This window comes from Mirounga angustirostris, unplaced genomic scaffold (genome assembly GCF_029215605.1).
Source record: "Mirounga angustirostris isolate CCGP_5_RB_7025 unplaced genomic scaffold, mMirAng1.0.hap1 SCAF_8, whole genome shotgun sequence".
NCBI classification, from domain to species: domain Eukaryota; kingdom Metazoa; phylum Chordata; class Mammalia; order Carnivora; family Phocidae; genus Mirounga; species Mirounga angustirostris.
Window position 1 is genome coordinate 86,731,339 of NW_026991716.1, and position 15,573 is coordinate 86,746,911.

At 33.2% G+C, this 15,573-nt stretch overlaps 1 protein-coding gene across 1 annotated transcript in view; it reads right to left on the reverse strand.

Annotated features, from left to right (window-relative positions):
• ASCC3 (activating signal cointegrator 1 complex subunit 3) overlaps positions 1-15,573 on the reverse strand; it is a 357,501-nt gene that overhangs the window by 143,180 nt on the left and 198,748 nt on the right. The window contains exons 15-20 of the mRNA XM_064597919.1: positions 14,299-14,490; positions 13,774-13,998; positions 8,251-8,370; positions 5,314-5,478; positions 3,307-3,393; positions 2,276-2,452 (exon numbers count right to left, since the gene is read on the reverse strand). Of these exons, the coding sequence (XP_064453989.1) occupies positions 2,276-2,452; positions 3,307-3,393; positions 5,314-5,478; positions 8,251-8,370; positions 13,774-13,998; positions 14,299-14,490 (966 nt within the window). The remainder of the gene's footprint in view (positions 1-2,275; positions 2,453-3,306; positions 3,394-5,313; positions 5,479-8,250; positions 8,371-13,773; positions 13,999-14,298; positions 14,491-15,573) is intronic.

Genomic DNA, 15,573 nt, shown 5'->3' on the forward strand with positions numbered 1-15,573 from the left:
TAATTTTCCCAACTGTGTTTGAAAGTATGTTATTTTTCTATGTCAGAACCTACAGTTGTTCCCTAGAAGCTAAAAGAAATGGAAGGAGAAATCCCATGTGAGATACAGGCAGGCATTTTAATCTGGAATGATATAAATGGGGAATAATGATCAAAATCTCTAACATACGCAGTTTAGAGAAGCTAAATAGAGGCTTCTTTATAAAATCATAGACTATTTGAGCTAAGGATTTATTTCAGGGGTTGAGAGAATCAAGTTTTAGAAATACAGAAGGGATGACTATTTTATAGAGCTGAGAGGGTTGTGGAACTGTTGGTGGCTTACACTTAAAATATAAACTCAACAATAATTTATCTAATGCATTCAAGGATGATAGACCCACAATAGCTTTTTAAGAAAAACCAGGATGCTTTGATTATAACCTTAATTTTTTGAAACTGACTTTTTGGGAACCAATCATGAAGAAATCCTGTCTTATACTGTAAAGCAATTTGTGTGTCAGTCTTTGATAATACCTTCATAATCTTGAATCAAACAGAAATGTGGCCAGATTATTCATCCAGAACCCAGAAAAGCTTTAACTTTTATTTATTTATTTATTTATTTAAAGATTTTATTTATTTATTTGAGACAGAGAGAATGAGAGACAGAGAGCATGAGAGGGAGGAGGGTCAGAGGGAGAAGCAGACTCCCTGCCGAGCAGGGAGCCCGATGCGGGACTTGATCCCGGGACTCCAGGATCATGACCTGAGCCGAAGGCAGTCGCTTAACCAACTGAGCCACCCAGGTGCCCCTTTAACTTTTATTTAAGTCATTAACTATTTCAATATAAAATCATTAGAAAATGTAAAATGACAATATCATTTTTTCAGAAAAACAGATAAAATAAGTTAGAAACAATGGTTCCTGTAGAAGTCACAGGGTTTAGAGATTATAAATTATATATAAATTTTCTATGGCAGGAAATACATGGTTCCAAAATACGCAAACAAAATTTTTTTTCACCACATCCATATTTGGTTTATACAGCATATGAAATCATCACCTGGTTCCTTGGTTACTTTGATTAAATTACTGAATTCATTCAAATTGTTTGCCAATATATCTTGGTTCATGTTTGCAAATATTTCACATTTACAGTTATTTCAAAGCACTTCTGAATATTCATGGCTGTTCATTTATTTAACACAAACATACTTTTTCTATATAAAGTCTTTGAACAAAATTACCAACATAAGATACATAGCAGAATAGTTTCTATACTTAAAATAAGATTAAGTTTTTATTTCTCTTTAACTTAGAGGAGGCACTACTCAATGAAAAATGATGAAAAAGGGATTCTTTTTTCTTTTTCTTTTTAATTACAGTATAGTTAACATATAGTGTTATATTAGTTTCATGTGTACAATTTAGTGATTCAACACTTCCATACATCAGCTGGTGCTCATCACAACAGGTGCACTCCTTAACCCTCATCACCTATTTCACCCATCCCCTCACCTACTTCCCCGCTGGTAACCATCAGTTTGTTCTCCATAGTTAAGAGTCTGTTTCATGGTTTGCCTCTCTCTCTTGAAAAAGGTATTCTTGATAAGTAAAAAGTATTTTTTTTAAACATGTCTAGAAGGGAAGCCTCATTTGAAAGGCAAATACTGCAAAAAATAACCTGCTTTACTTCACACGAGGGCTTGAATATAAAAACATAAATACTACCACATTTTATACTACAGTATTTAAAAAAAATACATTTAATGAGCTGTAATTTAGGGAATAATTTTCTTTCAGTTCTCAATTTTTAAGTATCATTGGTAGGGAAGAAAGATTACTTTTTTAATCACAGACTTATCAGACTGAAAATATGGTGTGAGGCACTGCTATTAAGCCTTATTTAATGGTAAAAATTTTGTTTATATTTCTAACATTTGGGGTAAGTTATAAAGGTTCCACAATCTTTTACTCTGCTTGAAATATTCTTGTATTATTGCCCTTTCTAAGTAAAAGAAGTGAACTTCAGGAAAAACCAAGTGTTGATATCTTTAAACTCTAAAATGAAAACAACAGCAACATCTAAAAGAACCAAATCCACCACCAAATCCCACCTCCATTTCTGATCTAACAGCACAGAGGGCATAAAAGATACAGAACCAGTTCTGCAATAAAACGGTAATTGGTGGCATGTCACAATGCAATACATTCACAGTATAGCATGAATTAATATCTTGAGTTTCTAAAAGTAAACAAGGAAGAGAAAACAGGAGGGGAGTAATATTCTTACCTGGGCCACATACGCAGAATCTGATATAAGGGAGAAACTGTCCATCTCTCCTCGGCTGATGTAAGTTTGAAGTAGGATGTTTATTTTCCCGTAACTGTTCTCTACACCTCCAGGAGCTGCGAGTTCACAGAAATTGTTTAATAAGGCATCTAGCTCCTCTATTTCCTCTTCTCTGACCTGGAAGAATCAATGTTTTTATAAGATTATTTGGGCTGATTTATTGAAATTTTTCGTATTTAAACTAAATCACATTGCATGTTTTTTTAAGGCTTTCATTTTTCAACATTTTTCTCTTGTACATTAATATAATAGTAATTTTTCACAGGTAGCTAATAAAATACAATAAGAAACTATCTTGAGGCTGATACAATTACATTTTATTATTCATCACCAATATTAAAGTTGCCATTGACATATAAAAATTTGATATGCCACAAAAATTAAATCTTCTGACCTCACCATCCTTCAGTTGATGAGATTTCATATTTTATTTGACCAGAGTAAAACCTCTGCCCAAATGGATTAGGGCAAACTTGAATTATCTTCAAATGCATTCATTACAGTCATATATTTTTATATGGTATAACACATTCATAGCTTAAAGCTGTGAAGTACTATGATTCACAGTATTAAAGTTTTCACTGTTAATAAGATTAAATTATAATACGGGTACAGAAATACTCATATCTAAGTTTGAATCATGCATGTCCTTTATATTTTCTTCAGTGAACATTATATTGCAAATAACCCAAAATCTACATACTATATTCTCTGCTAGTTTCATTACTGCAAACCTACTTAAATTATATTTGATTTGCAGTAGAGAGCAAAGAATAATGTCAGGAATGACATAATAGCATAATCTAGGATAGTGGACACTGTTGATAAATGGAAGAACATTGCTGGTACTCTAAATGCGAAGTGCCACACAGCTTATACTGTAACAGGAATAACAATTAATTATAAGCTTTTATAAATGAATGACTGTATATAAGCCAAATGCATTTGATTCAAGCTTCAAATAATCTTACCTTGATTTGATCAAATTCTTCAGCTTTGGAGACTATAGCAAAAATATCACTTTCTGTTTTGTGAGCATCAAAGAATTCATTGAAGGTCTACCAAAGTAAGTGTTATATTTGATTAAAATAGAAGATCCAGTAAAATGGTTTCAATTAAAAAGTGACTATAAAATCATACATTCTTAAGGAATATTTGAAGCCTAGACAATGCAGAGTTATTATGTCTGTGGTATCCTATTCTTGATCATTGCTTTAAACATCATCAAATTTAGCAAAGACTGAAAAATTTCCTAAAACATAATTAGCTGGAGAAGACCTTTAGAAGCAAAAAGATCAACAAAATCAGTTATTAAAACCTACAATAGATATCTAAAAAAAATGTTCAGCATAAGAGTCTGGTCTTGGCTCATTTTCAGCATGGGCATATGGAAATCTGTACCATTCACCAACTTTAAGCTGAACATGTATCATATAAAATTCAGAGAGGAATAACTAAAATTATGCAACCTGAAAATTCTGGTGAAGGCCTCATAATATTACTAGTGAGGGCATATACAAATTCAGGAAACTGGGAAGAAAAAAAAAATCAGTGAAAGACCACACAGAATAAAGACAAAGCTGAAGAAAGGCTACAGTTCTTGAAAGAGCTGCAAACAGGCCTAAGATAGAGTTTGGCAGTAACATACTACCCAGTGAGAAAATGAGGAAGGTTACTTAGTGGACAAAAGGAGTGCAAGTGAGCATGTGAGCAGGTGATAGAAGCAGTAGAGAGGTAGGGGCAATGTTTTGGATTGAGGAAGACCAGATCACAGTTGTGAGATGATACATGTTAAAAGAAGAAACCTAAAGTGCTATACAAATGCAAGATTTATTTTGGCAAAGATGAGGAAAAGCTAGTATGCACACAAAGGTGTTTTCTGAAACCTGTTAAATGTATAAGCATGTGTTATTTAAATAAGTACAAAACTTAGATTTCATATTGGCTTAGGTTTTCATATTTCTAAAGAAATTTCACGTTAGTGATTTCTGTTACTTTTTCATTTTAAAAACATATTTAGGTACCCCAAAAATGAATATAAGAAAAAAAAAAATTCGAACTCTTTCTCTATAAAAAGGAGAGTAAAAATGTGCTTTAACCCATCTTGGTCTTTGAATTTAAGACTCTCCTCACAGGTAATCCCTGTTATGTTTTCCCATATATTAACATATGTAGGTACATATACGTGCATGTAAACACACATAAAGACATGCATATACTCCTTAAAATGTAAATATTATACTGGCATCCTATCTTACCCAAGATTACATTAAAAGGCAATAAGCAAGGCTACCCTGTAGTCTAAATTATCCTTGAAACCTTTTTTTTTTTTTTTAAAGATTTTATTTATTTATTTGACAGAGAGAGACACAGCGAGAGAGGGAACACAAACAGGGGGAGTGGGAGAGGGAGAAGCAGGCTTCCCGCCGAGCAGGGAGCCCGATGCGGGGCTCGATCCCAGGACCCTGGGATCATGACCCGAGCCAAAGGCAGACGCTTAACAACTGAGCCGCCCAGGTGCCCCTATCCTTGAAACCTCTTAAATTGCCCAAATAGTACAGCTTGGTTGACCTGATAATTGCAGTAGTTTTTCAAACTCTTCTTTAGCCAGTGTTTCTCAATAATCTGCAATTAATTTTTCAACTTTTATTCACTGATATCATTAAGCCATCACCTCCTGCTTAAACTCATTCAAGTGTTCATTCCATAGGTCTCCTGCACATGCTCAATATTTTAGGCTTGGGTGTGCCTACTGCTTAGGATATACTCACTGAACGGATGGCAAAGGGTCCTTATTATTTAAAGTCTTATTTTTCTCTTGTGTTTATTCAGCATGTTATTGAATTCATGTAAGTTAAATGCACTTTGTTTTATTAGTTGCTTTTATTATTTTCCATTAATACTATATTCTGAAGTCTAGAAAGTATTTACATCTAAGAACAAACACATTATTGTATTTGTTACACTCAGTATAATACCTCAATGGTGTTGTATTTAATATAGTAGTGGCTGGCGGTTCTACCCAAATCAGTTGAGGAAAAATACCCAGTTCGCTCTTCAAAACGAATCATCCGAGCTTTGTCTAGTTTTCGACCAACTTCAATGACCAACTGTTCTCGATGCTTTGCTAATGTTGGGTCAATCTGTAGGGAAAAATATATATATAAACACTTGAATATTTCTTTAGAGAGTCATCATTTACAAACATATACCTATTTATGGAAATTAAAATTTTTTGTTGATACGTTAGTTAGAATAAAATTTTTTTATTACAGTTTTTAAAGAAGTACATTTTTATAAATTCAGGACATAACCAGAAAATATTTTAATCCATTAAATAAAGTAAGACTTAAAAATTCATTAAGATTATTGATCTTTATTATGTTATCTTTAGGTAGTAATATTTTAGAATCTAAAATTCTTATATGGTCTTATAATCTTTAAGAATATAAAGATTGGCAATCAGATATTAGTAAAACAATCTGTCTTTTCCCTCCCACACTAAAATAAATAGGGACTCTAAAATATCAAGCTGTATTCCTACTTCATCAGTTATTTGGAGAACTCGCAGTGAGGAAGATTTTCTCTGTTAAAGATATAAAGAAATAAATGCATAATTATTCTTGCAAGAGTATGACTTTGATGTTCTAATAGTTTACATAACTGCTGATGTAAAAACCCATTTTGCCCATAATAATAATAGAAGCAAAGAGTAAGACGAAGTTGACAAGAAATTTCTGAATAGTTTTGAAATTACTATTTAATAGCCTCTTTCTAAACAGAAAGGACATTTAACACAAGATATTAACAAATATTCTTAAATATTGTGATGTGTGTGTATGTGTATAAATGTATATATGTATGTATACATATATCCAGGCACACACACCAAGTCCTGAAGGTCACGCTCTAGGCAGGAGCAATAAATATGACCTTTAAAGGGAAGGGAGGGGAGTATAAAAATTCTTTAGAAATCAATTAATGAATTAATACTCCTACTATTCCTTCTAACTTACATTTTGATGGTAGCTTATTCATACACCAAATATAGCTAAAGTAAATTTAAAAATCAGAAAAATGAGGCAAGGAAAGTCAAATGTAGGGAAGATGGAATCAAAAGCCATTAGCAAATACAAAAGTCTTAAATATTTGCTATAAATGATATACTGTATGTATCAAGTTCATCTTACAAAACTATTTTATTCATTACACGTTCTGAACCATTAAAAATATGTTGGACAACATGATTTGTGTTAGATCACATGAGTTTTGTGGCTACACATTCTTACTGAGTAATAAAATATAAACATGTAAGTAAAAAGAAAATTAAAAAGATGAGTCTCTGAACTGTGAAGAGAGTAAAACTATGTATCTCAGAAGGAAAAAAAATCACTTTCTTTATACTAGAAAATTATACAAAAATGACTTCTGATATTAACCTAGTACTTAAAAAATCAATTGATATATTTATTTTGCCCCAAGATTTGCAATGGCTTAGCCCATAAAACTATGTGTTGTGCTTTGCCTTCCTCTACCCTTTCAGAATATTTTCATAGTGCCATTGACTATTTTCACAAGCCAATATTTGTAACAAGATCTTTTTTTTTTTTCCCCTCCTAAGCCTTTAAGTTTCAATTTTCCCATGGTCAAATCTATAGCACATAGCACAGGAAAAAGAAAAATGACAAAAAAGACTGGCAACCCCTTTGATAACACAATGGAATATTTACAAAAGCTGAGTTGACAGTAACTGGAGGAAAACTAATTCTGAGTTCAATTCAACTTTGCTACTTTTGACTTAACGCTAGTGAATATCCATATGATGATGGTGAAATAATGTTCTCATTAGACAACTGATTTTATCTGTAATTAGGAAGCATTTACATTGTATAAAACAGAATTCTAAGAAAAGCCAAGATCTCACAGAATTTGTAAGCCATGTGGACCCCACACAACTGTAAAGTTCACAGGAGGAAGTGCTACAATATACATTCGATTTTGTCACCGTGCTCCGTGGAACTGATCCAAGCCTCCAAACTGCTAATTACTCATTAACACTATCTTTTAATTTAGGAATACGGGCTTAGAAGGGACTTGGTAAGAGGAACATACTTAATAAAACATAAGCCTATTTTTTTTCAATATTTTATTTATTTGACAGAGAGAGACACAGTGAGAGAGGGAACACAAGCAGGGGGAGTGGGAGAGGGAGAAGCAGGCTTCCTGCCGAGCAGGGAGCCCCATGTGGAGCTCGATCCCAGGACCCTGAGATCATGACCTGAGCCGAAGGCAGACGCTTAACAACTGAGCCACCCAGGCGCCCCAAACATAAGCCTATTATTAAAAGTGATCTATAATTTTCCTCATGTCTGTCTGGTTTACTCTAAAACCTTAATTTATTATAGTTTTTTAAAAATCACAGCAAAGGGCACCTGAGTGGCTCAGGTGGTTAAGCGTCTGCCTTCGGCTCAGGTCATGATCTCAGGGTCCTGGGATGGAGCCCTCCATCGGGCTCCCTGCTCTGTGGGGAGCCTGCTTCTCCCTCTCACTCTGCCCCTCCCCCCTGCTCATGCTCTCTCTCTCTAATAGATAAATAAAATCTTAAAAAAATAAAAATAACAGCAAAATATTAATATCAAACGGAAATGTATCTGAATAATAAATTGATAACAATATAAAGATTAACTTTTTAGTATCCGTGGAAAAAGAGATATAAATAGAGTGAAATAATTATAGGAGGCAAATTTAATTTCCTTTCGTATTTTCTAAAAAAGACTAAAGCTTTTTGTTTTTCTTCCAGGTACCTAATTCTATTCAGATGAGGCAGAAGTAACAAATATTTATCCTCATATCATAAAAAGATTACAAAACCAAAAAAAGAAGGTTTGATATTTTTTTATAAATGAGTTTTCTACCTGATAAGCCTTGTGACTGATGCCATATACTAATGGATTTGCTCTCATCCGTACATAAAGATAAGTGTAACTTATCCACTTCACTGCTTCTTCCACATTAGTAACTGTTCCCAGAGCAATCTGCAAATCAAAAATACAACAAAATTAAACTAATGCATTAAAGTTGGATATAAACATTACATCAAAGGCCATTTTGTCAAAAGTTAAAATACATCATTATACTTTATTTAAAAGAAGGTAAGTATAATTACTGGACATGACACTTCTCCAATTAATTAAAAATCATTCCTGCCTCATTTAATTGAGAACAGTACATTGGAAATGCCATCTTCCAAAAGTGAATTTACTCAATATTACGGCATCTGATTATTTTTCCCTAGAGTTTCATTCTATATAGCATTGAAAGGTTAATAATTTAAAAATACAATAACAACATATAAAATTTGTGTAATAAAGAGAAAGGAATTATTAGAAAATGATATTAAAACAAAATTACAATGAAAAGTTTCCTTAAAAATACATTTCCTTAGCTACTAGATCTATAGGTAATCATTTATTTAGTGTTCCTTAATTTAAAAATTCATGCAAGTTGTGAAACTTCATAGTTGTATAATTTTTCCTGAACATCTGGCTGAAAAAAATTAAATTTCTTAATACTTTAATCACAGGAGGAGAGATGCTTTCTAACTAAATCATTACAGATTAGGAGAAAGAAAGGAAGAATAAACTCTCTCATTTTAGCACTGAATATTAAAGAAAATAAAACTTTTATGTTTGTTTTATCCTATAATTTTGAATTCTGTTTAATTTTGTGAAATAAATGTGGATGCTTAGCTATATTTAGTTAGTTGAAGAAGAGATCTTGCAATATAAAATATCATGCTGTTACATCATACTACTAGTTATTAAAAAAGAGAAATCACCAAAGTAAAAAATGATAAGGCAGATTCTGACTATTCACTTTAAATTTACACGAACTTAAGTCAGAGAAAGACAAATACTACACGGTCTCACTTACACATGGATTCTGAAAACATCGAACTCATAGAAACAGAGTAAAAAGGCGGTTGTCAGGAAATGACGGGTGGAGGAACTAGGGAGATGTTGGTCAAAGGTATAAACTTTCAGTTATAAGATGAGTAAGTTGCAGGTATCTAACGTACAGCATGGTAACTATACTTAATACTGTATTGTATACTTGAAAGTTGCTATGGGAGTAGAGCTTTAAGTTCTCATGAAAACAACAAAATGGTTACTGTGAAGTGAATATGTTTACTAACTTTATTGTTAGGTATATAACTATATACACATATCAAACCATCGCACTGTGAACATTAAACTTACACAGTGTCATATGTCAATTAGATTTCCACAATTACATAAATTCATAAATTTATACTAATGTACTTACAAATGACTAAGTCATCCACAATAAAGGTAAATACATACATTTCCTAAAATGTGAACTGTAAAACTTTCTACAAAATGAAGAATAACAATACTAAAATATAACTAATAAGGGAGTTGTTTCACACTCCCCAAATATTTAAAAATGAGACAGTTAAAACATTTTCCAGCTTCTTGAGGTAAAGGAAACTAGTTTAATGATAATAGCTAAAAATCTGATAGTGTCTCCCATCTGTGATTCTATTATTTGACAGTGAAAACTGCGTGGATTCTCTACTGACCTACCGGTATTTTAAAATCCTATCACATGAGCCCTAAGAGTAGAAAATTTTACAAAGGATAAAATAGTTTGCTATTATTTTCAAAATCAGACGCAGTAAATTAACATAAATAAATACCTATTGCTTCTAATGATAAGATAAAGGAAAGGAGGAAGGAGGTATCAGAGAGTGGATCAAGTCATTCGAGTCTTCTAAATGTTCACCAAAAGAAACAGACTAACTGACTACCCTGAAAAATGGATGTAAATTCATGATGGTACATCATATTTCTAGATTAATCTTTGACTGCCCCCTAGTGACAAAGACAAAAATTTACTTGTCAATATCTGCTGTCACCTAGTGGTGACACAGGAGCCTTTTATAATAGAAACGAGTATTTTTCAAATCTCTTTGCAATATCTCCATTCATCTTAATAATCACATAGTAAGTTAGTAACTAGTCGGTATTATGTAAAGCACAATGGATATAGAAATAATTAGAGCGTGATCCCTGGTCTCAAGAAGTTGTCTAGTAATGCTGGTGAGACACATGTAACTAATTAAGATGACACTCATGAAACCACCATCCACAGTGCCTAGTATATAATACATATTCAAAAATGATTTTAATTAAAAACACCTAACATGTGAAACTTATAAAAGTGCCATCAAATATACAGTGTAAGAGTTTTACGTTCTGTTAAGAAAAAAAAAATCCACCCCAAATTTGGTAATTTTAGAAGACTCAAAGTATCACATCGTATCTAATTTACCTACTTCAACTTTAGTCTTTAAGGTTATCTTAATTGCTTACTTGTATGTGCATGTTTTCTTAAACTGCTTAAAATCATATAAAAATGAAATAAACAAATAATCATGAGTATGTGTGTGCGGGTATCCGTTAGTAAATATATGAAAAAAAATTCATGTATGTATTCAGCTAGGATTTGCAAGCTGGCAGTAAGTATAAATAGGGCTGAGAATCAAGGGACTATCAGATAATGGTGATACAAATCGTTTACTAAATGCCAGCTTGGCACAGGCGCTTATTAAATTTTCACAACAATCCAGCGAGATTGTCCCTATTTTATGAATGGGAAAATTGGGACTTTATAGGTGAAGTGAGTAGAATGAGAGCCTGTCTCAGGCAGGTGACATGTGTTGGAGAGTAACCAGAACCAGCATTGGGAAGGTTGGTCAGATTATGGAAGCCTTAAATCCAAGGACAAGGTGTTTATACTATGTCGTGCAGAGACAAGAAAAATTCCATATAGATTATGTGTACGGTTACAGAAAGATTAACATATTTTGAAGTATATACTACAGGGGGCTAACACAGAGTATCCAGTAACGTCTGCTGAAGACATTTTAATAAGCCTCAAACATGCTTCAGTGTTTCTCTCAGTGCAAAATTAAGTGGCTTTATACAGGGTTGGGACTTGTGACCTTTTGGCATTAGCATTAGAGAATCAGCCCCATTAGGTATCAATCAGCAAATCCGTTCCATAAAATGTTTGTATTAAAATTATTATTTAATATAATACTTCCTTCAGTTCTTCTAAACTAATGGGCAGGATAGATATTCATGTTATAAAAGACATTAGTGAAGGCAATATTCCTAATCTAACATGACCTTTATGTTGATCACTGCCACTGAATAGTTTTGCAAAGAGTCTAAAGACTTAAAATTCCATTACTTTAAGAACACAGCACACATTCATTTTATAAACTAATTTCATACTTGATTTCCACAGATTACAAAATTTAATTTCATACTCAACTATGATTTAAGGGGGTTTGTTTCCTTAACAAGAAAATTTACTTTAATTGGGAGCTATTCCAAGCAGACCAAAATATGAGAAAAAAGTTTTAGCAATGGTCTGTACCTCACTATATTAGCTAAAAATTTCAAGGTATGTATTTCATCATTTGAATGACTTTTATGGCATTAAATGGAATTATCGTTATAATTAGTTGGCATTTCTGAAAATGACTTACCTAATAAGTACTTTATGAATATGAGGTAAATCTATGGACTACATTTTTTTTTTTAATTTTTCAGGTCTTGACCAAATAGTTTCATTGATAATGTTTTACAGTCTGTAAAAAAGACTTCCTTGAGGACAAGACACTTATCCTGTGTCTTCTACACAATAACATCACTACCTTGGGTTTACTTTACCATTTATAAAAAGTTATCAGGATAGTAATTATAAGTTTATGAAGACAGTATTCCTTGATATAGTTTTCTAGAAAAACTGCACAAAAGGGAGCCTTTCTTTTTATCATAAGTCAGAGAAATTATGGCTATCATTTTGGAAAATTAGTCCTGGTCTTAGAAGGCAAATGGTAGGTATCAATACAGAGAAATGTATTCACCTTTAACTTACTACAGTCTATATAAGGCAATAAAAATCTAGGCTATAATGAAAATACTAGATATGTAGTTAAATATACCTGAGTTCGAATACTAGTTCCAAAAATTAGTAGCTGAAGGACCTTTGGGTCAGTCACATACCTCTCCGAGGCAATTATCCCTACCCTGCAGGGCATTTGGAATTACCTATTACCACCATTGTACAATAGACTATTCTATCAGAGATACTGTAGACCCAAGACCAAAGACCTAATTACTTAAACCATGAAATCATAGCAGGTGATGGGGACTGAAATTGAGCTACAATAACACTTTCTTTAGAGTCAAAATTTATTTCCTAATCTTTTTTATTTTCTTGTAATTATGCTTCTAGAGACCAGCATCTTTCATGACTTCTTCTAACTTCCAACCAAATCTTCCAAACTCTAATCATCTGATCCCAGATCAAGTTTTGACACCTTCATGAATAAAGCCTTTCCTAATAGCCTGTGACCAAAACTGTTTTCTCCTTCTAGAATCCTTCTATAGAAATGATCACTTTCCAACATTATTACACTGTGTGTAGCTTTTGCTCCCCGTTTGGACTATTTGCTCCTTAACAGAAGAGACTGCATACTGAATATGCTTTGGATCCTCTAAAAAGAATTGTAAATACTGAACAGAATGTAAGTGAAATTTTATAGGCTCTTTAAGAAGTAGCTGATATAGGACTTGCACACAACAAGTAATATTTGATTGCAAATGTTTCTTCATTTGTCTATTTAACATTTCATTTATTTATTCATCTATTTAACATTTATATCCCATCAACTTTAAAAAATTATTTGAGTCCATTTTAAAGAAAAGAAAGGACAGAGAAACAGGAAAGTGTTGAATGCCAGGGCAATAATTAAAAATGTAATGAGAACAGCGAAACTTCATTTGAATGTTTGACACACAGGCTCTTAAATTAAGAATGTTTATCCTCTTTACCAGTTAATATGTTACCTAGACTTCCAGAGTCTGCTATTTAAATCTTAACACAAAATGCATGTACACACATGAAACAAATTATAGTGCTGTAGCTCAATTTAAGCAATTATAATCTGTATAATAAGATTAATCAAATGACCCAACATAAAAGAGCTTTATAAACCTTATAAAAACTTTATAGAAGTATAATACAAATATAGTAGTGGTTACTGCTATTTCTGTTTCTCTAGTTTGTATAGCTTGGTTAGATTTCTGGCCTAGAACAAAACCTCACAGTTTAAAAGTACACTCTTTCAGCAATGAGTTCTTATCCGTGATCACCTGCCATCTATACTGTTCTGAATTAACCAACAATATTACCATTCAGCCTGTTGTACCTTATGACTGTGGAATGGCACAAGCTGTCTTCCTAAATACTATAGAACTGCAACCAGTTCAACCTTATATTTACTTGGCCGTTCTTTCAGCTGATGATTCTATTCCAGCCTTTTATTCACAGGATCTTACCTCTGCATTTAGGTTATCTGCAAGGCTTTCCAGAAACTGACTCTCAATTGGGTTTTGTTGTGTGAGCAAAGTGAGGTAATGGCTGAGTTTGTCATGAGTTGTTATGATGATTCCTTCCCCAAATCTGTCAAATTGTGGTCTTCCAGCTCGACCAAATATCTGCATGACATCTAAAATTCCAAGGTCAACAAAGGAGCCTCTTTTTGCAGCATATATTTGTGTTCCCTAGATGAGGAAAAGTTAATAAGAATTTACATAAACACACACAAATATAATCCTGATGAGCTGAATACTGAAATTAGGCAAATATGGCAAGATCTCAAAAGTGTACCTTAACTAATCCTTTCATCATCTGTGATAGAGTTAAATTTTCACAATATAAACTAGATTTTTTTGGAGAAAATAATTCTGACCTTATAAGAATAGCATTAGAAGTCAATGAAACAGCCAAATCACAGTATTTTTCTAAACAAAACAATCCCCAGGTTTAAGACACACACAAACCCATGTAAGGCAAGCTATTACCTTAATAATAACAGCATGAGCAGGAAGATTGACACCCCAGGCTAATGTCGCTGTACAGACTAGAACTTTGATATGCCCATTGGAAAACAGGTTTTCAACCAAATTTCTGTCCTGCCGAAGCATTCCTGCATGATGAATACTAAAACCATCTGGAAATAATTCTCGTACTTGTTTATTTCTTGACTTCTGTACCTAGAGTAGATAACAACAAGACATAAGAGTATTACTTAGCATTTACAAGTAATTGTTATTTAGCATTTTTGTTCAATGACTTTATCAAAGAAAGCATAAAATTATTCATGAGTTTTAAGATCTAAGTCTTAATATGTTATATATAAATTGTAAAAATTATATTCTACCTATCTTAAAACATAGGTAATCCCCAACATGACACAAAATGCAAGAGGAATGAAGTTAAAAGCAAGTATCTCTTTCACTCAGACTTGCAACCAATCATTATTACTTGTTTCCTACCCTTCTGAAAATAGTCTATTAAAAAAAGCATTAAAAAAAAAAGCAGCATGAATCTAAATTGCTCCCAACTCATTCAGAGTAAAGGCCACAGTTCTTACGATGCAAGGGTCTACAGAAATTATTCTCACCCTCTAAGCTCACGAACCAATGCCAGCCACTAGGGCTGACTTTTCCTCTAAGTCCTTTTTCTGACAAATCCACATCCACTCCACCAAGGTCTTTACATTTTCTATACACAACCTACCTCCTGGAAGACTATTCTCCCCTCTTACTGAGATGCCCATGATTCCCCAGCGCATGCACTCTTCCTCATTGCAACAACCTAATAAAACCAACTGTGTTCACCTAGAGGTGTGTTTTTGGTGAATTCTGACCAGCACTGATCATCTGTCTTAGTTCCCCAACTTTATAATGCCCTGAATTTACTAACTTTACTTCTGGTGTTTGTTCTTTGACCTGGCCTGAGCTCAGATGTGGGATTTGATCCACTTATCTGCAATCCATATAAAATGCTACAGCAGAGTATCTTAAAAAATTCACTAAGACTCACTACAATAGGAAAATTTCTCTGCAAAATTAAAGATTTTAGATTAACATAATGAAATATTTAGGTGGTCAAAGCTCCTATTTGGGGTGCCTGGGTGGCTCAGTTGGTTAAGCAACTGACTCATGATTTCAGCTCAGGTCGAGATCTCATGGTTGTGGGATCCACTGAGCTCCACAGTGGGCTCTCTGCTCATCAGGGAGCCTGACTGAGATTCTCTCTCCTCTTCCTGGACCCTTCCCGAACCTCCCCTCATG